At 36.8% G+C, this 26,661-nt stretch overlaps 3 protein-coding genes across 6 annotated transcripts; 1 reads left to right on the forward strand and 2 right to left on the reverse strand.

Moving 5' to 3' along the window:
• Positions 1–477: 477 nt before the first annotated feature.
• LOC129253033 (DNA replication licensing factor Mcm3) lies at positions 478–3,518 on the reverse strand. The gene is made up of 5 exons (XM_054891258.1): positions 3,017–3,518; positions 1,906–2,917; positions 1,701–1,849; positions 1,552–1,636; positions 478–1,497 (listed from the first exon to the last, which is right to left on the reverse strand). Exons 1-5 carry the CDS (start codon positions 3,358–3,360, stop codon positions 604–606), a joined length of 2,484 nt encoding a protein of 827 aa, XP_054747233.1. The 5' UTR covers positions 3,361–3,518; the 3' UTR covers positions 478–603.
• Positions 3,519–5,585: 2,067 nt separating this feature from the next.
• LOC129243558 (ER membrane protein complex subunit 2-like) lies at positions 5,586–13,117 on the forward strand. The gene is made up of 5 exons (XM_054880659.1): positions 5,586–5,729; positions 5,846–6,254; positions 6,314–6,470; positions 12,714–12,809; positions 12,867–13,117. Exons 1-5 carry the CDS (start codon positions 5,696–5,698, stop codon positions 13,050–13,052), a joined length of 882 nt encoding a protein of 293 aa, XP_054736634.1. The 5' UTR covers positions 5,586–5,695; the 3' UTR covers positions 13,053–13,117.
• A 6,003-nt stretch (positions 13,118–19,120) lies between these two features.
• LOC129243563 (leucine-rich melanocyte differentiation-associated protein-like) lies at positions 19,121–26,480 on the reverse strand. 4 transcript variants are annotated; one of them, XM_054880680.1, is made up of 4 exons: positions 25,778–26,020; positions 25,638–25,692; positions 19,890–20,301; positions 19,121–19,821 (listed from the first exon to the last, which is right to left on the reverse strand). In XM_054880680.1, the coding sequence occupies exons 2-4, from the start codon at positions 25,672–25,674 to the stop codon at positions 19,377–19,379; spliced, it is 894 nt and encodes a 297-aa protein (XP_054736655.1). In that variant the 5' UTR covers positions 25,675–25,692; positions 25,778–26,020; the 3' UTR covers positions 19,121–19,376. The 4 variants fall into 4 exon arrangements, with proteins under 4 accessions (XP_054736655.1, XP_054736646.1, XP_054736662.1 ...); XM_054880671.1 differs by having other exon boundaries at positions 25,638–25,695; XM_054880687.1 differs by lacking the exons at positions 25,638–25,692; positions 25,778–26,020 and adding an exon at positions 26,222–26,480 and having other exon boundaries at positions 19,890–20,300.
• Between the last annotated feature and the right edge of the window lie 181 nt (positions 26,481–26,661).

Below are 26,661 nucleotides of genomic sequence, written 5' to 3' on the forward strand. Positions count from 1 at the left end.
CATGAAAAAGCTCCTCATAAAAATATCTGCCGTTCGGAGTCGACTTAAACTTTAGATCCCTCCATTTGTGGAACATCAAGATGCACGCCACAAATAGGAGGAGCTCGGCCAAACACCCAGAAAGAGTTAGTTGCTCGCAAGACGCCACTTTTGAAGATGCGTTAAGGCATACCAAGAGAAAAGAAGTGACTTCCGATTGGAATACCATTCAAAATAGAAATTCTAGAGTTCTAGTATGCAGGACTAGGTCCGGTTTGCAAACTACACTTTTCGGCATTTTGTCCACTTAGTTATTTCATCCATCCTACTGTCGAGCTCAATTAAGTACATGCTCTGAAAGTTTTTTGCAAAATACTTTTCCGTAATTGTATAAATATGTAAAAGGCAACGAGGTAAGTATAATAAAAAACCGAAAACATTTAACATTTTCAAACGACAAAATTACAACAAAAATTATCCTCTAAAGTAGATGCCAACTTAATTTAAAAATAAACTTTAATTCATTCATAGAACAGTAGTAAACAATAGAAAATATTTATCAGCAAATACTTGAATGTTTATAAAAAAAATGAATGCAAATTTTGTCGAGAAACGTGGAAAAATTTATATTAAGAAAACAATGCCATCAGCAACCATGACTTGATTATCTTCAGTCATTTGATGCATGGCAGCTTCAATTTCAGAATTAGAAAACTGTTCGGAATTATTTTCATTAATTGTAGTGGTGATGCGTTCAAGAGATAAACTCTGTTCGCGCGCTTCTCGGAACAATCTTTGCAAACTATTTTTAAAAATGCTCAACCTTGCATTCGATATAGAAGGAGGTGTAACTTCGGCCGAACTTTGTGAGCCTTGTGTACTTTCTTCGTTCGATTGTAGTCCTGTAGCCCCTGCAGCGTTTGACTTATGACCTGACAAGGAACGTCTTGCTTCACGGCGAGTTAAATCACCAGCATCTGGCTGAGGAGTTTCTATATCTTCATCAGTGTCATAGGCAACACTGGAGGGCTCTTGTTGTGAAGACTCTCTGCGTATTCGCTTATTTTTTCGAGCAGACGACTTTTCGTTGCTATTAGTTTCTTCAGCATCGGAAACTGAACCGTCACGTCGACGTTTGTTGCCCTTTTCTTTTTCCAATACTTTCTTAAAATAAGCAAATTGCACTAACTCTATAGCAGCTTCAGCATCATCGGCGGTTACAGTTTTTGACATACGAGCCCGCGCATGTGCTGTGGAAAGTCGAATGAGAGTTTCTAATGTTCGAGCTGTTACTGGTTGTGTGCGTGCAACATCTGACTGAATATTTTCTTGAGAACGCAAACAGGAATACTCAGTAGCAATAGCTTCACAAGCTTGTTCGCTCAGCTTTGGTTTCATGCATTTTGCAATATGAATATATTTACGCATAAAATCGACAGATAAAATTTTGTCTTGTCGCCTTCGTGATCTACCATGTAGCAAAGGATCATATTTTTCATAGATTTCAGTTTCTTTTTTCTGAAAATTTGGAAAATTAAAATAAAATCAGAATTCCTAATATTTCATATATACCTCGTCTGAATTTGAAGCAAAAGATAAAGAGTCCGCATAAGTGCTTCCCATTGAGAGAGGTTCACCATCTGTTTCTTTTGAATTGCTGAAAAAAAAGTAGGAAAATAGTTTCCCCGTCAAATAACATATCAAATGAATAGTATTTTTACCGATAGCGGTGCATCCGGACAACGTGATCTGAAATCATCTGATCAATATCGCTATCAATTACATCCAACATTACGAATAATAAGTCAAAACGGGAAAGAAGAGAATCTTGAAGACCAATATTCTCCATTGGTGTCTTGTATTGGTCATACTATAAAAACAAAAACTTGTTAGTATTAATTCAAGCTCTAAAAACCACATGCATACTCTTCCATAGACTGGATTAGCTGCCGCTAAAACTGAGCAACGCGCATTTAATGAAGCATGTATACCAGCTTTTGATATCGTTACACGTCCTTGTTCCATAACTTCGTGAATTGCTGTACGATCTATGTCACTCATCTTATCAAATTCGTCGATACAAACAACGCCTCGATCTGCTAAAACCATTGCACCCGCTTCTAAACGCCTTTCGCCAGTTTCCTGGTCAGTCGTTACAGCAGCCGTTAAACCTACGCCACTGGAACCACGACCAGTTGTGGGGATCGCCCTAGGCGCCGTGTTTAATACATATCGCAATAACTGAGACTTTGCTACACTTGGATCGCCTATAAGGAGAACATTGATGTCACCACGTAAACGAGTGCCATTTGGCAAAACCTTTTCTACACCTCCTAACAACAAACATAATATTGCTCGCTTTACGAAGGCATGCCCGTGAATTGAAGGTGCTAAGCTTTTTGCTAACAAATCAAAAATGTCATTATTCTTAGCGAGTTTTTTGCACAGAATGATGTCTTCGCGACTAATATCCATATTACTATCTTTACTCAATAGTGATATATTATTGGCTAGCAACACTGTGCGAAAAGTTCCAGATGTATATCCTCCAAACTTTCCTGGTAGGCAACGGTAGCTGCCTACGATCTGTACACGATCTCCAGGTTTACAACGATCCACCATATCGTCGTCGCATATGATATCTACAGATCGAGGTAACTGACCAGCCGGAGCCTTTTCAGGCATTTCTTGTATGGTTATTGTTTGATGGTCTTTATACACAGAAAGCCCAAATTCTGTCTCTAACAAATTCCCCTCATCATCTTTTGTTGGATAGATAGCACTAGAAGGTACTGCTTCAAACGAAGTCAAATCCGTATATTTCCTTTCCATTACTTTTTTTGTAGCTGGACAGTAATGTACGCTTCGCACGACCTTGGGATGGATCAAGGAAACTTTAGTAACAATGCCTTCAACGCATACTAAATTTCCCAAATAACTATCAAAAGAAAAACAAATACGCATACATGTTATGCTAATTTTTATACCAATGAAATGGAGAATGAAGCTTAAAATAAATGCGATATACTAAACTTACATTGATGTTAAAGAACGTGGTGTAACATGACGATTTCCAAAACAACCTTCAAATCCAACGAAGAAATCTTCATGTTGCTTTGCGTAGGTAGGATCAATGGTCGCAACATATTCTTTTAACGCTCGCCCAAATGCCAACTGTTCGTCACAAGCATTCGAAAGAAGACCTTGAGCGCGCTGAGGATTTTTACGTTTCAAATCATTAATGTTGACGATCAATCGGCGGCTCTTTTCAGCAATCATGTCTTTAATTAGCCCTGAATAAATGCCCTGATCCTCTTCATCATCCAAAAAGTCAACGTATTCACGCTGTATATCCCTAATGTAATGCTCCGTCTCCGCCATAACTATTCGTTTAATATTTAAAAGCCCAAAAATTACAAACGCAAACCAAAATGTCGACAGAGTTTTGTTCGCTACACAATGTTTTACTCATATGCCACAAATTGGCGCGCAATTTGTAATCTTATAAGTGTAACAGACTGTTTACACGCTTCAAGAGGTGCGTGATGAATTTTGACAACTCTGGCGTTTTACCCGAGGCGATTTTTTTTTGAACAGCCTTTTCTGTAAACAGCCTGCTTAGCAAGTGAAATACAGTTAAAAAGTGAAGTGATAATACTTAGTATAATGTTCTTAGCATTTCAAAATCACTGTAGGAAAAATTTGATTACTTTTATTATATACTAGCATTTCCCAGTGGGCTTCGCACCACCATACATAAAATGTTTTTTTATATCGCAAGAAATTTTTCATATTAAGTTTTCTTTATTGAACTCGTAAAATGTTTAAACAGTTGAATTAGTTGATTTTTTTCATTCAACATACTTTCTAAAGATGTCACAATAGCATTTTCTGTACTTTTTTAAAATTTGATTGTGGTGGTCACCTATATACAGGTAAGGTGAAAGAGCCTATAAAAACTTGTAATTAAACTTTGATTCTTTAATTTCCATTTCAATTTTTTACGCTAAATAAATTATGCTAAAATAAATAAAGTTAAAAATGTTTTTCCAGTTCCTTGAATGCTCCAGTTTTTATTATATTTTCGTCCAAAATTAATATTAACATAATACACTTACAACCACAACAGTCCAACAGAAACGCTCATAAGCGGCTGTGTATTTGTTGTTGTTTTTCCCCTACAGGCATTTCGTATGAGAGGAAACCATTACTCACATAAAATGTCATAACTCAAGAACGGCTGCACCGATTTCAATCAAACTTTACACAAACCACCTCCTTAAAGATAGAAAAGAACTCTAATATTTTTGTGTCAATCGGTTCGGCGGTTCTTGAGTTATAAGATTACCAAGGAAATGTAACTTCTTTTTATATATATAGATTACACTAATAACAATAGTAAACGAACTCAATCGCTATAATTTCAAAAGGGACGGATACATAGTACAGATGGTAAACAGACTCACGGTTGCTCGGAGAAAAGTTGACTTTCTACTGGTGGTGGAGTTTAAGGTATAGATTAGAGAAAATCCTGGATCAGCACATAAGAAAGGTGAATCCGAAGGACCGACCTCGGTGCGCGAAACAAATCCACGATTAGTGCAATGCATACTTTTCTGCAAAAATAGAAAAAGTTAATGTGGAGCAGAGGCATAAATCAAAGAGGTAGGACTTGGGTAGTATCTAATTGGTGTCACTCTAAGTACATTAGTGACGTTGAGCAAAAAGCCATGGTAACCCAGTTTACTATACAAAAATTCAAATAATTAATGCTCAATTAATATTTAATTGGTAAAAGATATAATAAATAACCAATATTTTTAATATATTTCTTAACTATAATAATGTTATTTTAATGGGAGATATCAAAATTTGTACGACTTTTTGGTACGATTTTCTATAAAATTTAATCTTTCCTTATGCAACCATTTTATATAAAGGAACGTTTTGATCTTAGCTGTGTAAGAAGGCGCTGTTCCTAGGCAACGTCAGGAAATATATTTTTTAAAATATCACCAAACGTGAAAATGAAAGATGGAAATTCTTGTTTTCAATGCACTTGTGAGACCTTATAATTTGCATATATACGTAAATTTGAAGACTTAATAAGGATGTTTCAAAATTTCAAATTGCGGTAATTGACTGTCTGCGATGGAGTACACGGCATTCCGCTTTTTCAAGCCAGGAATTGAAGTCCACGTTATTTAGTTATTTAATGCTGTTTTTATTTTTTTAATTATATAGATTTGTGAATATAATCAAGTAGATCAGAATATACAATGTATACAGAGCTACACAATAGATTAGCCCTGGCTCTAGCTCTAGAAGAAATATGCCTATTAAGGCAGTTCTCACAAGGTATCTTCGTATAGCATGGTTTGTTTTTTGTTTTAATTTGCGATTTGTTGCCTTGTTTGCTTATTCACGTTGTTATTGACACTTTGATATTTAAAATACCGAATCGTAAAAGCAAAACTCATGCAAATGTTATCGTTACCCTACCGAGGTCACCTAGTATGAATTCGCCTTAACTCAATTATAGGTTTTACAGCGTCATCTTTACGTAAGTTTTTTAGTTAAATTTGACGTTTAAGAATATGACATATGACATATTTTTGCAATTAAGATTGCTGCCTTTTTGTGTTAATTGGGTGAAATTTGATTACTAAGTCCGTGAAATAAAGTGTATTCAATCTGATATTGAAATACTAAAATAATGACATTTAACTTTAGAGAAATGAGTTGGTCAGGTGTGTTTTGAGTTTTTGCGAATACTTGCAATATTTTGCATTTATTTATAAGGCGTTAGATTAGATATGATTTATATGATTTGCTTAATGTACCAAGTATTTTTTGTTTATTTTAGATGTTCGTGATCAATTTCGGAAATATCGTGAAGATAATGAGCGTCGTAGTGATGAAGTTATTCAACTGTGGGAAGCAGTATTAGAAAATCGAGTCCAAAAGACTGGCAACGAAAGGCACCTTATATTGGAACAAGTGATACTTGCCGCTTTGGACACGTCACGATTTGATATTGCAGGAAAATGCATAGAGCAACTGAGCACGGAATTTCCTGATAGCATGCGGGTAATGAAATTCGAAGCTATGCGCCTGGAAGCTATGCAGATGTATGATGAAGCTAATGATTTGCTCGATGAAATCATTGCAAAGGATGAAACAAATGCTGCACCTCGGAAACGAAAAATAGCTATATTGAAAGCAAAGGGAAAACGTACAGAGGCTATTAAAGAATTAAGTGAATATTTAAAAACGTTAGTATTAATTAATAAAGTACATGTGGCTGTTTCAATAGTTCTGGCATTCTTTATAGGTTCATGTCTGATCAAGAAGCGTGGCATGAGCTATATGCATTATATTTGGCGGAGGGTGATTATTCAAAAGCAGTGTTCTGTTTGGAAGAAGTTTTACTGCATAACCCACATAGCCATCTTATACAACAACGTATTGCAGAGATCCGATATACAATGGTAACTATGAGTCTATAAGTATACCCACATACATCTAACGAAATCTTGACGTTGAATCATATATTTATAAGTATACGAGTATATCGCAATTTTTAAGTTATAAAATAAGGTTATTCATGAATCCTATTTCATAAATTCTTAAAAAATTTCGAAGTGCAAATGCTACTGTGTTATCAAGGTGCATTATATAAAGTGTGATTAACTACTCAGTGCGACTCTTTTTTTAAGTTACTATAATGCAAAAAAATATATATTTATAGGTATATAATTGGAGCTCACACACTTTATTGGTAGTTTGGCCGAGCTCCTTGTCCTATTTGTGATGTGCGAGCGTTTTAATGTTCGTCTAATGGGGGGACCTACAGTTTTAAGCCGACACCAAGCGGCAAAGTGTTTTTGTGACGAGCTTTTTCATAGTAGAATTACCCTCGGAGGCTTGGCATTGCCTGCCGAGGGGTGACAGTTATGCGAAAGACTCTATTATTGGCCATTCATGCTCGGACCTTCGAGCCTGTAGACTTTTAGATCGTAGCAACCCAATTGACTACAAATATAAATAAACGAATTAAAATAGGTACAAATTTGGTTCAATTTGGCATTATAGTATATTTCTAATGAGAGCACTTTGTTGAATATATTTTGTGTGGGGAAAGGAGAGTTACCGACCGATAAGAATCCCCTTGGTTGGCAGGTTCCCCAGGTTTCAGTAGGGGGACCACTCTCCCTGATTTCCACTTGTCAGGAATTACGAGAGTGGCCAAGGACATATTGAAAACCCTTGTGAGGTACTCTACTCCCAATGGACCCAACTTTTTCTACATCAGCATGTTGAGTCCGTCAGGGCCAATGGCTTTAGATGCTTTCGTCTATTTGATGGCGCCCTGAAGCTCATCACTGGAGAAAGGAAGTGGCGCACTGTTGTTCGTAAGTTTGTGCAGCCGTCTGGTCTCACGACGCTTAGTTCTATCGACGCAACCGTGAAGGTGATATCCACTTTGTTGTTGTGCTTCGTCGGGTTCGATAGGGACCTTACGGTGTACCAGAGCTCACTCACACCAGAGGTAAAGTTGCAGGTCTTCAGATGTTCTTCCCATTTAGTCCGCTTATGTTGGATTACCAGATGCCGGATCTCCAAATTGAGATCCTTTATGCGAGGATACCCGGGATCGGCCTGGCGTAGGTGGTCACACTCGTTTGCTAGAACAGCTGCTTCAGCTGGAAATACGCAGCAGCTGTGAGCATCTTGTGGAATGCGCGTTTGCCTAGGCGCACATCGGTGGGGATGGGGAGAGCGGCCAAGGTGTTCTCGGTAAATTGCGTGAATCGGGCCCAATTAGCTTTGTTAAAGTTGATGTATATCTGGTGATCCGCGGAAACAAAGTCGGTAGATCTCTCGATCGAGATGATAATGGGCAAGTGGTCTGATGCAAGCGGTAGCATATGTCGCCAGGTATTTATTTATCAGACCAGCGCTAGCAGTTCTTATGTCAGGCGAGCTTCTGCAATTGCCCACTACCCTGGTGGGGCGTCATCGTTTACTGTGCTAAATGTCGAATCGTCTATCTGCTCTGCCAATTGATGTCCCCTATGATCGTTTGGTAGGCTTGAGTGCCAAAGATCGTGATTCTTCTTCTTCTGATAAGCACAGCAATTTCAGGGTGATATCCTGCCAGGCAACAGGTGAAGGGGTATGTATGGGTATGGGTACGAGTATGAGTATGTACATATATTCAATATTTATATTTCGAGCTCAGCATCACCTGGCCGTGTTTCTGTGCACGTTATATCCACCTCTGGTTATCAGGGAGGAGCTCGCGTGAAGTTTTGTCCCTTCGACCGCAGCTATCTTAATTCCGTGCCGGCTCATGAAGTCGACTATCTCGTCTATCGTACTCATGAGTCCGTTGCAGTAGCTTGAAGCTCCTCGGGAGTATTGTCGTAACTCGGGGAGGGTTGTGGGTCACAGAGGGAGTTTGTTGCACCGGTGGGCTCCTAACCGTTGAGGTTTGATTAGTGGCGGCAGTTTGAAGTGTCGGCACATTCGACGATGAAGCCGTTGAGGCAGGGGCCGCCTGCTGGCGGGAGCAACTCGTGGCGTGGCCACATACCGTGTGGACCAGTCCCTATGTGTCATAAGGCTTGAGTAGGTCTTACGATGGCATCACTCGTTGGAGCATATGCGGCAGTAGAATAATTCTGGTCCAGGGTTGGGTTCAATACCAGCACTGTGGAGAGAAATATTTGGACGACAGTCGGTTCTACGTTACCGAAACGACCCGGATTTATATCCGGCCAACGACTGTCACCCGTATGTAAGTATGGAGAATGTTTATGCTACTACAACAACAAAAACATAAATATTTGGAGCAAACATATTGCGTAGGATTGCTCCTGTGACGATAGATTGGGGGTGGGGTACGGTACACTAGACAGGGCTAGTTTACTGGGGCGGCAGCCCTTGGCCGGGAAAAACCCGAGTCTTCCGGTAACGTGAAACCGGGTGCCATCGAAATGATTCTGTTTAGGTAAAACTGTGTAGGTAAACTGTTACAATATCCTGAATGCAATTGTGCAAATATGACACGGTTCTCTCCATGAATGCTGTTTATAGGCTGTCTGTAATCTGGTAGCTCCAGTGGGTGTTGTGTTAGGTCTTGGGTCGTGTTGCACACCTAAAATGTCCAAAAATGTCAAGAGCATCTATAGTAAAATATTTGAAGAAGTTGTAGGAGTTCATAAATAAATGGGTGCAATGGTATACCGAAGTTAAAAACGTTGACGACTTCTTCGGATGCGGCAAAAAAAAAAATACCTCCAAAGCAAGATCAGAAGATCATTGATTTGTTTGTGACATAGCTAAACTTATCGTTGCGTGAAGCTGAAGCAATTTTAAGAATAGTGTTAATGTATCCAAAGACAACTTTCGCGGATATATCTTCCTTTTGGGCGAATAGTTGCATACGTCGTTCCTAGTGTAATGCGGATAAGCGATGACCTCAACGAACTGTTAAGCATCTAGTTAAGGCTCATGTTTGGTGCTGCTTCGCCGGAAAAGGATTTGACAATGTATTTGTGTTTACCGCCAATTAGAACGCAGTTTTGATGAATAAAATTTACCAGCAAGCATTATAACCGTTAGCTGTGAAGATGTTTGGAAGAACTCGTCAACCTTGGATTTTACAAGAAGACAACGATCCAAAGATTCGAAGCCGAAGGGTGAAAAGTGGAAGAGTGGGAATAGCAATATTGAAATGTTGAACTGGGCCTGATGTCAAATCTATAGAAAATGTTTAGGCAATAGTTAAGCCAAAACTCAATAAGAGGCATTCAAATAAGGGCGTTCAAACAGTTATCAAGTCAAATTTGGCTGTTTTGGAGTCGATTACCTGCACAACTTGGGCAGAAATTAACACAAAGTATGAGTCGAAGATATGAAGCATTGCGAATAGTAAATACGATGAGCCCATACAATGCAGTTTGTTAGAATCGGAATGGTCAAATAGTTGCTAAGTTATGGCGGTCACGCTGTGTATGATTTTATGGCAGTCGAAAGTTTGCCATTGCGCTTATTAAAAAATTTGTTCTATCAGCCCGATGTTTTATGGCCGCGGTAGGGATTATATTATATATACATTTTGCTGAAATGTCACGATCAAGGCCATATGGCTATGACATCTCTCTAATTTTTTGCAAACATTGTGTTCTATTATTAAAACTTAATTTATGATTACCTAAAATGGCATGCGCACCCAAATTTACAATATATTGCTATAAAATTTGTTTAATATAAAAAAAAAATTTTGTTAACTTAGCTATACCTCAGTAATAGCATCTCAAGAGAAGTGCGTTTGTAGTTTCCAACCGCTACATTGTAAAGTAATATATTGTGAGAAAAATTTTATTATTGCTCACTTCACATGCCTCCCAAAAAATTGAAAAAATTAAAAGTTGACGTATAACTTATTCATATATACAATACTAGCATCACCCAGTGGGCTTCGCACCACCATACATAAAATGTTTGTTTTATATCGCAAGAAATTTTTCATATTAAGTTTTCTTTATAGAACTCGTAAAATGTTTAAACAGTTGAATTAGTTGATTTTTTTCATTCAACATACTTTCTAAAGATGTCACAATAGCCTTTTCTGTACTTTTTTAAAATTTGATTGTGGTGGTCACCTATATACAGGTAAGGTACCGGTTCAAACACATCTTAGGGTTATCCAGGTCCACGTTTTGGTCTATATCTCGAGACCCTAGTTACGGAGGGGCATTAAAAATACTCTATACTATAGAATCATCAGCAGCTTCCATTGGGTACCCATATTGTACAAACACATCCTAGGGTTACCCGGGTCCACGTTTTGGATTATATCTCGAGACCCTAGTCACGGAACGGTATGAAAAATACTCTATACTATAGAAATCATCAACAGCTTCCATTTGCTACCCATATTGTACGAACACATCCTTAAGTTATCGGGGTCCACATTTTGGGCGATATCTCGAGACCCTAGCCACGGAGCGGCATCAAAAATACTCTATACTATAGAATCATCAGCAGCTTCCATTGGGTACCCATATTGTACAAACACATCCTAGGGTTACCCGGTTCCACGTTTTGGATTATATCTCGACACCCTAGTCACGGAACGGTATGAAAAATACTCTATACTATAGAAATCATCAACAGCTCCCATTTGCTACCCATATTGTACGAACACATCCTTAAGTTATCGGGGTCCACATTTTGGGCGATATCTCGAGACCCTAGTTACGGAGAGGCATCAAAAATACTCTATACTATAGAATCATCAACAGCTTCCATTTGCTACCCATATTGTACAAACACATCCTAGGGTTACCCGGGTTCACGTTTTGGCCTACTTCTCGAGACCCTGGTATCCGATTCTTAAAATTTTAAAACACAAACCATCTACTGAATAGTCAAAACAAAGCCTAAAAATTTGGTTTGGATAGGTGAGCCCGTTCGCGAGTTTTAAGCGAATATAGTGACAGACTTTTACATTTATATATATAGACTAGCAAACCCGGCCCGCTTCGCTGGGCAAATACACGGTGGATCCACGTTTTGGCATATATTTCGAGACCCTAGTCATCAATAAGTATGAAAATTACCCCATATTAAAGCACTTATCAACAGCTTTCATTTGATACCCATATTGTGCATACACAACCAAAGGTTACCCGGGTCCACGTTTTGACCTATATCTCGAGACCCTAGTCACGGAACGGTATGAAAAATAGTCTATACTATAGAAATCATTAACAGCTTCCATTTGCTACCCATATTGTACATATACGTCCGAAGGTTACCCGGGTCCACGTTTTGACCTATATCTCGAGACCCTATCTACCAATAGGTATTCAAACTATACGGAAACCATCTTCAATACCTACTTAACAATGTGTGTAAGTTTGGTTTAATTCGGTTTAAAGACACGGCGGGTCCACGTTTTGGCATATATTTCGAGACCCTAGTCATCAATAGGTATGAAAATTAACCCGTATTAAAGCACTTAACCACAGCTTTCATTTGATATCCATATTGTACAAACATATTCTAGGGTCCACGTTTTGGTCTCTATCTCGAGACCCTAGTCACGGAGCGGATGGAAATACTCTGAACTAAAGCATTCACCAACAGCTTCCATTTGATACCCATATTGTACATACACATCCCCAGGTTACCCGGGTCCACGTTTTGACCTATATCTCGAGACCGTATCTACCAATAGGTATCCAAACTATACGGAAGCCATCTTCAATACCTCCTTAACAATGTGTGTAAGTTTGGTTTAATTCGGTGCAAAGACACGGCGGGTCCACGTTTTGGCATATATTTCGAGACCTTAGTGATCAATAGGTATGAAAATGACCCCGTATTAAAGTACTTATCAACAGCTTTCATTTGATACCCATATTGTACATACACAACCAAAGGTTACCCGGGTCCACGTTTTGACCATTTTCCCGGCAATTATTCGAATTTTTCTCACCTTTTAAACCTTCCCTAGACCTCCACGAATAATTCAAGACCAAGATAAGATAAATCCGTTCAGCCGTTCTCTAGTTTTAAGCGAATATAGGGACAGATTTTCACATTTATATATATAGATATAAAATTAACGTACATGCCCATACATATATTTAAATACATATATTTGTATTACTACTATTATAATTGCTGAAAATAAATCTTTATGAATCTAAATTTAGGGTGGAATAGAGAATGTGGAAATCGCTCGCACCTATTATTCGCAAGCTCTCAAACTGAATCCAAATAATTTGCGTGCACTATACGGCCTATATCTGGTAAGTATATGTATATAGGTTATCATAAATAACTAATAAGGACATATTTCTTTTCAGTGCTGCAGCTACGTTGCCAATTCTCGCGCCTTGGTTTCGAAGCGCAAGGAAGCACAGAAAATGGCGCAATGGGCATTGGAGAATGCAACAATGCGAACGACAAAATCATCGAAAATTTCTAGCAACGATAAATTAATTTCGGTTCTAGAAAGTACAATGGCTAGCTTAGATATTAAGTCTAATTGACATTGTCCTGAAACATTCGTAATTTTGCTCTAGTAGATGATAATATTAAATACCCGTTTAACTAAGTTTTACTTCTACATTCATTGTCAATCCTATAGCCATTACCAATCCCATTGAATGTGAAGTTTAATTATAAGTTAAGCTTAAAAGTTGCGGAAAACATATATCAAGGTTTTTATAAAAGTTCGCTTAACTTTTTGGCATCCGCGATACAGTAAAATAGCATTTCATTGTGAGCAGAGGCTGATTTCGGTTGAACAAACTTTTATTTACAACAATTTGCCAGCCAGCGAAACCGCTGACTTCATACGGCTGATTAAAATTCAATCAATTAAACAAATTGGGATTCAGCATTTGAAAGTTAGAAATAATTAAAACACACATATTAAATATGCAAAAAGTGAATAAATATTCTTTTCGTGAAGTTTCGTCTATAATTAGCTTCTAGAAACACGCATATTTTCCGTCGTTTTCTACTTTAGACATTTAGGTAAAAAGTCATGAAGTCATATAATTTGACTACAGTTCTAAAAATTTTGTTTTTATTTTGTAAAAAACCAAAAATGTCGAAACAATCATAACTTTACAACTTTGAAAAAAAATCTTCTCAATACTTTGTGAGCTGCCCAATTGTTATCTTTGAAAGTGAACAGATGAAAATTGATGAAGTCTGCTCTTGGATAAGTGCCTTTATATACAACCATGGACAGAGAAATAGCACACAAGACAAACTTCATCTCCAACTTCATTTTCTTCACATGTAAATAACATTTTATTCTTTGCAAAAACAATCAATTTATTTATAACATAAAATTTAATTTCAAAAATCAAATGTTTGTCCGTTTGCTTATTCCTTTCTAATCATTATTGTTCCAATACCACTATATCAGCTTGACAGCGAAATAGCACACGCTGTAATTATATTGAAATTTTAATTAAAAAATTTATAGAATCGCATCAGATTCATAAATTACCTCAATATTTAGTTGATTGGCCACAACTTCTTATAGTTGCATCACATCTTCGGGACATACTCTCCACTAATGTCCTGCATCTGCTCACCGGTATCGAATTCCACTCTTTTTTGATTCCTTTCCATAATTCTTTGGCATTTTTGAAATTTTTTCCCCCGATCTGAAACTTTACATCATTCCAAAGCTTTTCTATAGGATTAAGATCGGGGCTTTGAGCCGGCCAATTCAAAACTTCTACACGTTCTTTATTGAACCACTCTTTCACCACCTTTGATGAATGTTTAGGATCATCATCCTGCATGAATATACAATTTACAGGCATATTTTCAAAAGCAAATGGCTCTATTGTACTTTTAGGTATATCTAAATAAATATGTTTGTCCATTTTGCTATTAATTCGCACCAATGGACCAACGCCATACCACAAAAACGCCAGTCGGTTCTACGTTACCGAAACGACCCGGATTTATATCCGGCCAAGGACTGTCACTCCAGCAGCATTCACCGTATGTAAGTATGGGGAATGTTTATGCTGCTACAACAACAAACACGCACGCGAAGCCATAACACTTCCTCCACCAGGCTTAACTGCTTTCTTAGTGTACCTTGAGTTGTACGCTTGGTTTTTTGGGCGATGAACAAATGATTTTCCATCAGGTCCGATACTATTAATCTTAGTTTCATCGCTCCATAGTACTCTTTTTCCAAAAATTTACATCCTTACTTTGATGCAGCTTTGCAAATTTCAACCGCGCTTTGATATTTTTGTTTTGTAGGAAGTGGTTTCTTCCTGCTAGTTCTTCCACACAAATTGGCTTCATTCAAACGTCAAAAAACTTTTGTCTGCTTGGATGAATTTAATAGCACTATGCACCATTTTTCTATATTAGAACAATCTAGTAATTCGGCAATTTTCGATTTGTTGGTGCCTTTTTCAAAAAGATTCCACATAAGTTTTCTTTTTTCAAGAGTGCAATGTACTCCTCGACCCATATTTAAAAAAATTGTTTTATTTTATCACTTGCACAAAATACACAAAATACTTTAACAAATTGACTGATTATTATTTCATTTAAGAATGAATACAGAAACAAAACTGAAAATGTGCTATTTTTTGTCCAAGGTGAATGTGCAATATACCAACAAAAACGTGATTAAAAAAAAGAGACGAATCGATAACGGTAAACGGGATCAAGAGAGTATTGATATGACTAACAACACATGACCAAATAATTGATCTACGCCTGTGTATAAAAACATTACAGTAATAAATATTTTAATATTAGAAGTGTGCTATTTCTCTGTCCATGGCTGTAGCTAAGACATATATTTCATTTTATATATTATATTAGGCCTCGTCTTTTCACAAAGCGTTCGCAAATGGCGAATAGCTAAAGCAACTGGTACAAATGAAAATATCTTGGCAACACTGGAACAGAGCTGCCTTAAATTACATATGTTTGTAAGACAGTGCGTTATTCAAGTTTTATGAGGTATAATCGTACTCGCTAGCGGCAGATCTTGTTCGATAACTTAGTTATTCCTTTCGCACGCAAATGTTAGGCGAGCAGAGAAGTGGCGAATAGAAGAGGCCTAGTATAAAACAAGGGGACAATTTTCTAAAACGATTAGCCCTCTTTAGACAATTATAAGTGTGGTTTTCTGTTATTACTTGGCATTCGAAAATTCAATGGGTCATATCAAGAATATGATATACTCTGTTGGATAGTCCGTGTTGCTGTTTCGTAATTTTGAAATCCGACGTAGCTGTCAATTTAAAGTTTTTACAGAAATTTTGTACGAGGAACAACTAGTGTCGGTGTTGAACGTTTTTTTTTTAATAATAAAATAACTTGTATAAACGTAAGATTTACAAAAAATATGTAAATTGAATTGCGCTTAAGATTCAACACATTTTTAGGAAATTGTCAAGACGAAGATCACATCAAGATCACACAGTAGGAAGAAATGGTGGAATGTGAAAGAAAAAGGACGAATATTGCTCGAGCATTTGCAAAGGTGCCAAAAATGATAGGCAGTTTTTTGTGGTAGTGTCACTCAGCATTTGAAAAGCTTGGGCCCACCAACAATAGATAAGCCCATTTGAAAAACGTACGGATAACATTTTAAAAGTACAAAAGGTATTTATGTATCTTATTACTATTTTTTTATTATCTTTTAGGCCAATACCATTTGTAGGATTGGTTAGCTTATAAAAGCCACATCAAACGATAAATTCTCCGCCAATAAATCAAAGTTGAGAACAACGGGTGATGGACCAAACAAACTGCAAAAGGCATTGAAGAAATAGTTTTGAAATTATCAGACCTCTTGATAAACACATTAGGTATTAAAGGTGTCTATTGTGGTGTAGAAACGGCATCGCACACTATAAGCCAGTTCTTAATGGATCCTGAGATGGACGTTTCTGTACATTACATTACATTTTATCATTTAAGCTAAATGGATAAAAAGCATATCGTAAGAAAACAAGCAACTATGTGTATGCTGAATGACACACAATATAAATAGGGACCTAAATATATCCAAGGAAGGTAGATTACCAGGTTTGTCCTTTAGCTATGGTGAATAACGAAATTGAGGGAGTAATTTCGGCTGCCACGTCACTGGGTACTCGGCAGCAGAACTCTGCTCGCTTATTTCACACGTATTCACACACTCGTCCAATCAGTCGTTGCTGTATGTGTCTCACAAGCATAATTTATATATAATTCGGTTTTCACTATTAAAAATAACCTGTGTATATATAAATGTATATTAAAGACTGTCGCCCGGCCTCAATTTCAGGGGGCAATATAAATCTACCTTGGAGCAATTAGGTTTTCTCTTTGGCGGGCAACTAGCAAGTGCAGCACTCAGACACAATTAAGTCCATTGTACTACACTCGGATTCCCAATTATGTACGTCGCCACAGTACCTATTCCATGTAGAATCTGTAGAAGGATGGACACAATTTTGGCTTTCAAAACTGATAAAGAGCGACTGAATACTATGAAACGGGTAGGTAGTACTCAGAGGGCAAGGAGGCAAGAATATGTAAGAATATATTCAAAGCATCGTATATTTTCACTCTAGTGATTTTGTTGTGATGTAGTGTAACAATTCATAAGGCTTGTGAATTACTTACATCAGCCATGTCCAACGTCAATGCATACAATTTTTGCGAAGTTTATAACCGCCGTAGCAGAATGGACGTGACTACCATTCGGAGAACATAGGTTAGAATCTCCGTGAAACACCAAAATGAAGAAAAAGTGTTTTGTAATAGTGGTCGACCCTTGGCAGGCAATGACAAACCTCTGAGAGTATTTTTACCATGAAAAAGCTCCTCATAAAAACAAAAAAAAAATATCTGCCGTTCGGAGTAGGCTTAAAACTGAAGGTCCCATTATTTGTGGAACAACATCAAGACGCATACCACAAATAGGAAGAATAGCTCGGCGCAAATCTATATATATAAAAAGAAGTTACATTTTCTTTGTAATCTTATAACTCAAGAACCGCCGAACCGATTGACACAAAAATTTTAGAGTTCTTTTCTATCTTTGAGGAGGTGGTTTGTGTGAAGTTTGATTGAAATCGGTGCAGCCGTTCCTGAGTTATGACATTTTATGTGAGTAATGGTTTCCTCTCATACGAAATGCCTGTATGGGAAAAACAACAACAAATACACAGCCGCTTATGAGCGTTTCTGTTGGACTGTTGTGGTTGTAAGTGTATTATGTTAATATTAATTTTGGACGAAAATATAATAAAAACTGGAGCATTCAAGGAACTGGAAAAACATTTTTAACTTTATTTATTTTAGCATAATTTATTTAGCGTAAAAAATTGAAATGGAAATTAAAGAATCAAAGTTTAATTACAAGTTTTTATCGGCTCTTTCACCTTACCTGTATATAGGTGACCACCACAATCAAATTTTAAAAAAGTACAGAAAAGGCTATTGTGACATCTTTAGAAAGTATGTTGAAAAAAATCAACTAATTCAACTGTTTAAACATTTTACGAGTTCTATAAAGAAAACTTAAGGGCTACCACCACTGTAGAGATTTCAAAAAATTGATTTTTTTTTTATAAGCTTAAAAAATTCTTTGAACCTGTTAAAATACAGAACAAAACGTTTTATACGTTACCGAAGTTTATTTCATAAATATTTTAAGCTTTTAACCAAGCGTTAGTGACTGCTACCTAACGACTTCTCCAAATTTCCAAACTTTAAACGCGTTTTTCTCAAAACACGTTTTCTGAAATTGGCACGCAGCATAACTCAAACAATTTTAAATATTTTTAATCAGGTTTTTCACTACGTCTGTAAAATAACCTTCTTAAGAGAAGAGCGTAGGGGATTTTCGATAGATTAATTTAAACGATTGTTATAATTATTTAAGTGCCGTTTTTTTAGTCCAAAATAGAGTTTTTTCCTTCAAATGCTTGCTAATTCCACAAAAATAAATATTTTTTAAATCCCCTACGTGTTTCTCTACCTATTCTTATCTAGATTAAGAAAAAAAATGTTTCTTTGTTCCAGATTAAAATTTGCACCCTCTGTGCTGCGTGCCGCGGAGCTCCTTCAAGAGAAACCACATTACAAAAATGTCTCCAATGCCGCCATTTTGTAAAATTTTTTGATCAAACTTTGTAGTTTTGTATTTTCGTATATAAGTAATAACTTCCCAAATCAGAGTGATTGTTTCCCCATTCCTTCTTTACAAAAAAATTCTTTAAATATCGTGTTTATTTTACGCGTGTACAGTGGTGTTACCCCTTAATATGAAAAATTTCTTGCGATATAAAAAAAACATTTTATGCATGGTGGTGCGAAGCCCACTGGGAAATGCTAGTTATTTATATCAATATGTTTAAGCTGGGACCTACATTACACCTATTGTATTTGCTGTAGGGAAGAGCCAAGAGCCGCATGGCGCATAGAATCCTATTTGAATCGTGTGTATCTGATTGCACGGAACTAGCGTGTGAAAGCACAAGAACTGTTTTCAATCATGAGCTCAAGGGTTGGGCATACCTGAGTATTGTTGTTTTCGAAATCCGATAGTTGACCTCACACTTAATTATTTTCTTGGAGAATTCATTTTCTCATGCCTTTAAATAAATTTTTATTTTTAATACAATGTATCACAAATTATAAGTATTTCGTAACTCGAAGCAGTTAAAGATTAATAAAAAATGATACGTTTTTGGATAAGTACCGCACTTTGAAATAAGTCTTTGCATGCAGATAATTATTTTTGATTTTGTATGTCTCTTGGTATATACAAGTGCATGGAAAACTATCATAAACATTGTATAATGCAGATACTTATGTAACTAACGTTTAGAAGACATCTGATATACTTTTTTTCTTTTTTTGTTGATTTGAAAAAGATCCCCAAAACTAGGCGTTGGATGAATTTGTTGGTTTCTTTCGTCTTTGCCTAATTTGTTACTCGAAGAGGAAGATACTGGGCTGTTGCCGGTGCTACTGTATGTGAAATTAACTTCCTGATGTTTCAATAGCTTGTTATCTCGTGCAACTCCATCGAGGGTTTTTAGCTGTGGCAGGGAATTGAATATGCATTCACGGTAGTTAATTATATCAGCGGGTGGCAACGGCATCTCCTGACAGGTCGCTTTTTGTGTTGATGACATGGAATAAACAAACTCGTTATTTACACCGGGATTACCCATCATTGAAAGATGTTCCAATGAGGGACAATGTGTTTGTATGCGATGGATCCATTCAACCATATTTGAAATATTGCAGTTATTAATCCTGTCCAAAATAAAATAAAGAAATATGATAAATATACCATGAAAACCACAACTATTATGTAAGTATACCACAAAATTTTGATATTTGCTAAAAACGGCAGTGTATTCACATCCAAAGTGCAATTTCTATCTAATATTAACGTATCCAATTCATCGAAGAATGATAAAAACGATAAATTTTCGAAACGGTTGTAACTAAGATCTAAGCATTTAGTATGGGTGTTAAACTTTTCAGCGATTCGTCCGGGTATTGTACGCAAATTTTCATAAGCCAATGATATTCTTCCATTTTCCTCCAGAATATTATCTCCAATGGAGTCATCACTGGCGAAGCTACTTGTAGAAATGTTTCCACTAACAGATATAATTTTTTGCATAACACAAAAATTATAATCCGATAGACCGAAGTCTTCGCAGTAATCGTCGTAAAACTCAAGGTTCGCACAGGACTTAAGTACCGAAAAGAGTTGTTGATTTTCGCTGAAATTATAACATAAATATGAAATATTTTAATAATCAATCAGATACAAATTGTAAAAATAATATTAATATTAACCACTACTAAAACCATTATTTTCTATAACCAAAACGTAATAAATATGTACGAGGGCTCTTACTATTCGATCCCACAACATTCGGATTTACGTTACCGAAAGGACTCGGATTCATCAGCATTCCCCAAACATTTATGGGTTAATCGAATATTATTATAGAATACCATATTAGTCGAAAAAAATTATTCGGTAAGCGGTAAGTATAGACGAAAAGAGTTCGCAACGAAAATTTAAATATTATATAATATATCAAGCCTTGACAGCCTAAGCTGTGGTGGAACAAATCTCTATACTCGTATGCGCGTTTCATGTAAATACATTTAGAAAATAATCATGTTTCAAATATAAAAACTTTTCACGCTAATAACTATTCATAGAAATATCCGATAAGCACAGCATTTGAAGCTAATATGTCTTGTAAGGATTTTTACGACTTAAATTGCAAAAAAGGGGCGGGTCTATAAGATAAAATGAGTTAAAAAAGCATTAAATTATTTTTAACTTTCAACAAATCAAAAATGGTTTAACCGACTGGAGTACTATTTTGTTTTTTGCCAATAAACTTCAACTCAACTTCAAACTCAATAAAATTTATCATTAAAAAAAAAATAAATAATTGGCGCGTACACTTCTGTTAGGTGTTTGGCCGAGCTCCTCCTCCTATTTGTGGTGTGCGTCTTGATGTTGTTCCCCAAATGGAGGGGACCTACAGTTTCAAGCCGACTCCGAACGGCAGATATTTTTATGAGGAGCTTTTTCATGGCAGAAATACACTCGGAGGTTTGCCATTGCCTGCCGAGGGGCGACCGCTATTAGAAAAATGTTTTAATTAATTTTGCTTTCACCGAGATTCGAACCAACGACCTCTCTGTGAATTCCGAATGGTAATCACGCACCAACCCATTCGGCTACGGCGGCCGATTATCATTAATAACGTATTACGTACTATCAAACTTTTTAGGAACAAGCGGGAATTAGTGGGAAGAAATTTCTATGGCAACTTGCGACGTCTTGCTTGCCATTCTTTATTTCAAAGTAAATTTCAGCTACTTGGAAGCGTTGTTCTGGCGTTAAGCGATTCATGATGATATCTATTAAACGACGGCAAAACAAATTTCAGATTGATTGTTAGGTTAGTTTGGATTTGGCAACTAATCGAGTAAGATGTGTTTCATGCTATTCGCTAAGATGGAAAAAGAGCAATATCGTTCGGAAATTCGCTTTTTGTTTTTGGATGGGGAAAAATGGGAGAAGATAGACAAAGTTGGATGCTGTCTATGGGACAATAGGCAAAGTTGGATGCTATCCATGACCACAGTTAGATATTGGTTCAACGAACTTAAACGTGGGCGAACATCCGTTTATGATGAGGAGCGATCAGGACGCCCGACAGGCGTGGACGAGGAAATCATTCAAAAAGTCCACGACATGATGATCGACGAACGAAAGTGCGCGAAGTAACAGAGGCCATAGGTGTGTTGACCGAAACGGCATTTATAATTTTACATGATAAGTTGGTGATGAAAAAATTGTCAGCCTTATTGGTGCCGCGATTGTTCACGGTGGACAGCTGTTAACTTGGAAGTAGTGTTTGGAGCAATTTAAGCGAGATCTGAAGGAATTTTTGCGTTGAGTTGTCCCTTTAATAAAACCTGGATTGATCATTACACACCAGAAACTAAGCAACAATCAAAACAATGGATTTCTCCCGGTGGATCTGATCCAAAGAAGGGGAAGACAGTCCTATTGGTCGGAAATGTCATGGCGACGACTTTTGGGATGCGAACGGCGTTAATCTTATGGATCATTTGGCGAAAAAACACGATACCGCCCCAGGATATTCGTCCGGAGTGTCGCCGCCAAACTCCATGAATTGCGTTATGAATTGCTTCCGCACTTCCCATATTCACCCGAACTGGCTCCCTACGACTTTTTCTTGTTCCCTGACATGAAGAAATGGCTCGCGGGGAAAAAATGTAGTTGAAATGAGGAAGTCATCGCCGAGACAGAGGTGTTATTTGAGGAGTTCGACAAATCCTCTTTTTGGGGTTAAAAAATGGCCGAAGCAATGGACGAAGTATATCCTCCTAAAAGGGGACTATGTTAAAAAATAAAAAATAGTGTCTTCATTTCTAACACGGGTACTTATTGAACCTCCCTCGTAAATGTCAACACAGTTTGTTATTCTCAGTTGTCAAACCATAGTTAACCATATAGATAGTTCTCATGCCGTTAAAAAAATACTCGATATACATACTTATATTATATATTATAAATGAATCCATTGAATGAAAGTTTAATAGATAAAAAATTCTTTTTAAATGCGATTATTTCAATGCTTGCAGAAAATCAGTTTTTCTAAGAATGGCATTCGTTATTTGAGAATCAATGAAATGGGATAGCAAAAACATACATACAAACATATAAATATAACATATATATATGTATATATGTATGTATATAATTGGCGCTTATACCCTTTTTGGGTGTTTGCCGAACTCCTCCTCTTATTCATGGCGTGCGTCTTGATGTTGTTCGACAAATGGAGGGGCCTACAGTTTTAACCCGAGTCCGAACGGCAGATATTTTTACGAGCAGCTTTTTTAATGCAGAAATACATTCGGAGGTTTGTCATTGCCTGCCGAGGAGCGACCGCTTTTAAAAAAACTTTTCCTTCACTTTGGTGAGACTCGAACCAACGTTCTCTCTGAACTTCGAATGGTAGTCACGCACCAAGCCTTTCGGCTACGGGGTCAAACGACATGCTAATTGTTTATACAGGGTGGCTGATGAAAGCCGCTACCAAAAAAAAATTGAATAACTTTTTTTCTTTTTAAGTTATCTGTTCCATTTTTATTTTAATTTGCAGATTGATATTTAAAATTTATTAAAATGGATAACTGGGACACGCAAACAAGAATATGGATACAATGGATAGTCCGCCGCTATCACGCACTGGAGTCCGTAGTTTTGGTACAGAGAGAGTACAGGCGGATATTTGGCGGCGATCCCCCGAGCAGATGGACCATAATGAGAAACCCACCAGTTCGGACGGAGGAAACGATCGCTGCTGTAGCTGCAGCTATACAAAGCAATCCAAGGGTTTCAACAAGAAGCTTATCTGCTCAACTTGGTGTCAGCCGACAGTCTTTGCAAACAATAATGCACAAAGATTTAGACTTATTTCCCTACAAAATTCAAATGGTTAACAAACTGAATGCAGCAGACTTGCCGATTCGCTTGGAATTTTGGTGGGAGAAGACCAAAACATGTTAAACTGCCTTTTCATGTCTGATGAGGCCCATTTCGATTTAAACGGCAATGTGAACAAACAAAATTGTCGAATATGGAGTACTTCTAACCCACAGATACTCCACGAGGCGGGATTGCATCCTCTTCGCGTGACAGTGTGGTGTGCGGTTTCTTCACGCTGTATTGTCGGGCCTTATTTTTTTGAAGAAAATGGTCACACCGTTACGGTTACTGGAGACCGTTATTTGAAAATGCTGAAAGAATTTTTCTATCCAGAACTATGCCGAAAGAGAATTCCTTTCAACTCTGCGTGGTTTCAACAAGATGGGGCAACGTCTCACATAGCCCAGACTGTTATGACAGAGTTGCGACGAAAATTTCCCAATAAACTGATTTCCAGGTCGCCTGACCTTACTGCACCTGGCTTTTTCTTGTGGGGTTTATGTAAACAAGAAGTTTATAAAACAAAGCCAACAAATTTGGATGAACTAAAACAATCCATTCGGGCAACAATTGCGGCTATTCCTGTCGCAACTCTCAAAGCAGCAATGAACAACTTTTTACTATTGCCGCACTTGTGTCAACGAGCATGGGGGGCATTTAAATTCAATTATTTTTAAAACTAGTTAAGCTACATTTAATAAAATTTAATGACCTTCAACTTGAAAAAAAAATAAATGAATTCCATACACTAAAAAAAAAGTTATTTGAGTTTCTTAATGTAGCAAAATTCATCAGCCACCCTGTATTAAGTGAACGGTTTATGTGTACCACGTTTTCGAACAAATCTGTATCTTGTTTCTATTTTGTCTTTTGTAATTAATTGCAATAGCTGATATTTCTTATTTCTGATGATAATAACCTTAGTAAGTAATAGCTCTATATTCCCATGAATATGTAGATTCGAAATTTATATAATATCAGACATTTTCAGTACCGAACCTCTCATAGCGTACATATGTATGCACAAATAACAAACGAAATTTGAGTTTGATGCTGAAAGTTTTTTATATTTCTTGTGGGTACTTTTTGTGATTTCTATCCTTGTTTTTACTCCTGCTGTTTTATGCCGTCTTCGAATGGCAGGCAGATGGAATTACTCTCGGAGTTTTGTCATTGCTTGCCGAGGGACAACCGCCATAAGAAAAAGCTCTTCTATCAATTTGGTGTTCTGTGCCCATAGCTGGTTTTTACCCCGGGTACTATCGAATGGTAATTGTACACCAATCCGGTGACTTTAGCAAGGTAAAAAACTCGCATATAATCCAAGTATTAAAATTGTACCTTATTATATTTACTCGAAATTGGAGTACATATGTTTATGCATATGTATACATATTATAATATATTATATATACTTTTATGTGTATGAAAAGCCTTATTGCGTGGCAATCAATAGATTATGAACGAACTGTAGTATAAAATATATATATGGATATGTACATACGTATGTATGTGTGTATATATGTATGTATGTATATACGTACATTGACAGGATTATTACCGTTTTCGTATTATTTTTAATGAGGTTTCGTTTTTTTATACCAATTTTCCATTCCTCAATTAGACCAAAGTATTCCAAAAATGCTTCCAATGCACCAGATTGTGAAAGCCCTTTTAGCTTATCATTTTTAATAACAAAGCATGTAAAAATGTACCTACATATATATATATAATAGGGCTTACACTTCTGTTAGGTGTTTGGCCGAGCTCCTCCTCCTATTTGTGGTGTGCGTCTTCATGTTGCTCCACAAATGGAGGGTCCTACAGTTTTAAGCCGATTCCGAACGGCAGATGGTTTTTTATGAGGAGCTACTTGCCGAGGGGCGACTGCTATGCTTCCATCATTTCTTGTTTCATGTACGGAGATTCGAACCAGTGCACTTCCGAATGGCAGTCACACACTAATCCATTACCAAATGTACATGCATACTTATACAATACTGAATTATATACATACACATATACATTTACATAAGTATGCACTTCTTTGGCAGAAAAACTCACCTGTTGTTGTCCCTGCTTAGAATACCATCTGCATCTGACATGCTAGTAGTTAACGGATGCTACTAAATATTTATTTAATCAAATTGTATTATATAATCTCAAAATAACAAACAAAATTAAACACAGTTTGAATCATTAACTCACTGTGATATAACTGTATAGATTTTTTTTCCACAATAAAATTTACAAATTTTAGATTACAAATAACAGCACACCGACTTAAGGCTCAAAATATTTTGGAAACCCTTAACATTAAGTAACTCTTTGTTGATTGTCAACACTCCGCAATGAATTCTACTCGAATACACAGCTGAGATGCTGCACCAGCAGATAATATTCAAAGCTAATCGCAGAACACAAAAAGAGCACGGAGTACTGACAGTACGGCACAACAATGAGTCGAAAACGATAACAGACTTATCACATTCTATTTACAATTTATGTATTTACATACACATGTGTACATACATACATTAAATATATAGATATATATATACCATATATATGTATATATATATATATATATATATTATACTTGTATAGAATAAGCTGAAAATCAGTATTTATTCTCTTTTGCTTCGTACTCACAGGTTTAACACTTTGCAGGTTTAATACCACTATAACGGTCTTCAGCGATGTCCCTCACTATCAGTGGGTACAGTAACTGTTTGACTGTATTTGAAGATAGACTTAAAACGTAGTCGCCAACTGGAGTTATACGAAGTGGAAATGAGAAACAATTATATTTACAAGAGTTTCAGCCAATACAGTAAATTCAAGTTTAATTGCTTTGGCACTTAGTTTTTTACTCTTTGCCCGCATCGGCAATTGATATTTATTGAGCAAAGCCCATGGGATGATTGGTGAATTTTAATTATGTGATATCCTAAAAATATCACGAATATCTGGCTATCGCAAATTTGAAAGAATTTGCGGATTTGCTGACATAATAAGGGATAATGACGGCGGTTTGTTTACGATTACGGTGGACGTAAATTTGAAAAGCTCGTTATTTTGTATTACGCGTG

Source organism: Anastrepha obliqua, chromosome 1 (genome assembly GCF_027943255.1).
Source record: "Anastrepha obliqua isolate idAnaObli1 chromosome 1, idAnaObli1_1.0, whole genome shotgun sequence".
Lineage (NCBI taxonomy): Eukaryota > Metazoa > Arthropoda > Insecta > Diptera > Tephritidae > Anastrepha > Anastrepha obliqua.

Coding starts and splice junctions, on each gene's coding strand:
- LOC129253033 (XM_054891258.1), bottom strand. CDS start 3,360: ATGGCGGAGACGGAGCATTACATTAGGGATATACAGCGTGAATACGTT. Junction 1,637..1,700: donor GTCCGGATGCACCGCTATCG/GTAAAAATACTA, acceptor CTTTTTTTTCAG/CAATTCAAAAGAAACAGATG. Junction 1,498..1,551: donor TTGCTTCAAATTCAGACGAG/GTATATATGAAA, acceptor CCAAATTTTCAG/AAAAAAGAAACTGAAATCTA.
- LOC129243563 (XM_054880680.1), bottom strand. CDS start 25,674: ATGTCAGATGCAGATGGTATTCTAAGCAGGGACAACA. Junction 20,302..25,637: donor TATTCTAAGCAGGGACAACA/ACAGGTGAGTTT, acceptor GTTATAATTTCA/GCGAAAATCAACAACTCTTT. Junction 19,822..19,889: donor GCAAATATCAAAATTTTGTG/GTATACTTACAT, acceptor TATTTTGGACAG/GATTAATAACTGCAATATTT.
- LOC129243558 (XM_054880659.1), top strand. CDS start 5,696: ATGACATTTAACTTTAGAGAAATGAGTTGGTCAG. Junction 5,730..5,845: donor TAGAGAAATGAGTTGGTCAG/GTGTGTTTTGAG, acceptor TGTTTATTTTAG/ATGTTCGTGATCAATTTCGG. Junction 6,255..6,313: donor TTAAGTGAATATTTAAAAAC/GTTAGTATTAAT, acceptor CATTCTTTATAG/GTTCATGTCTGATCAAGAAG.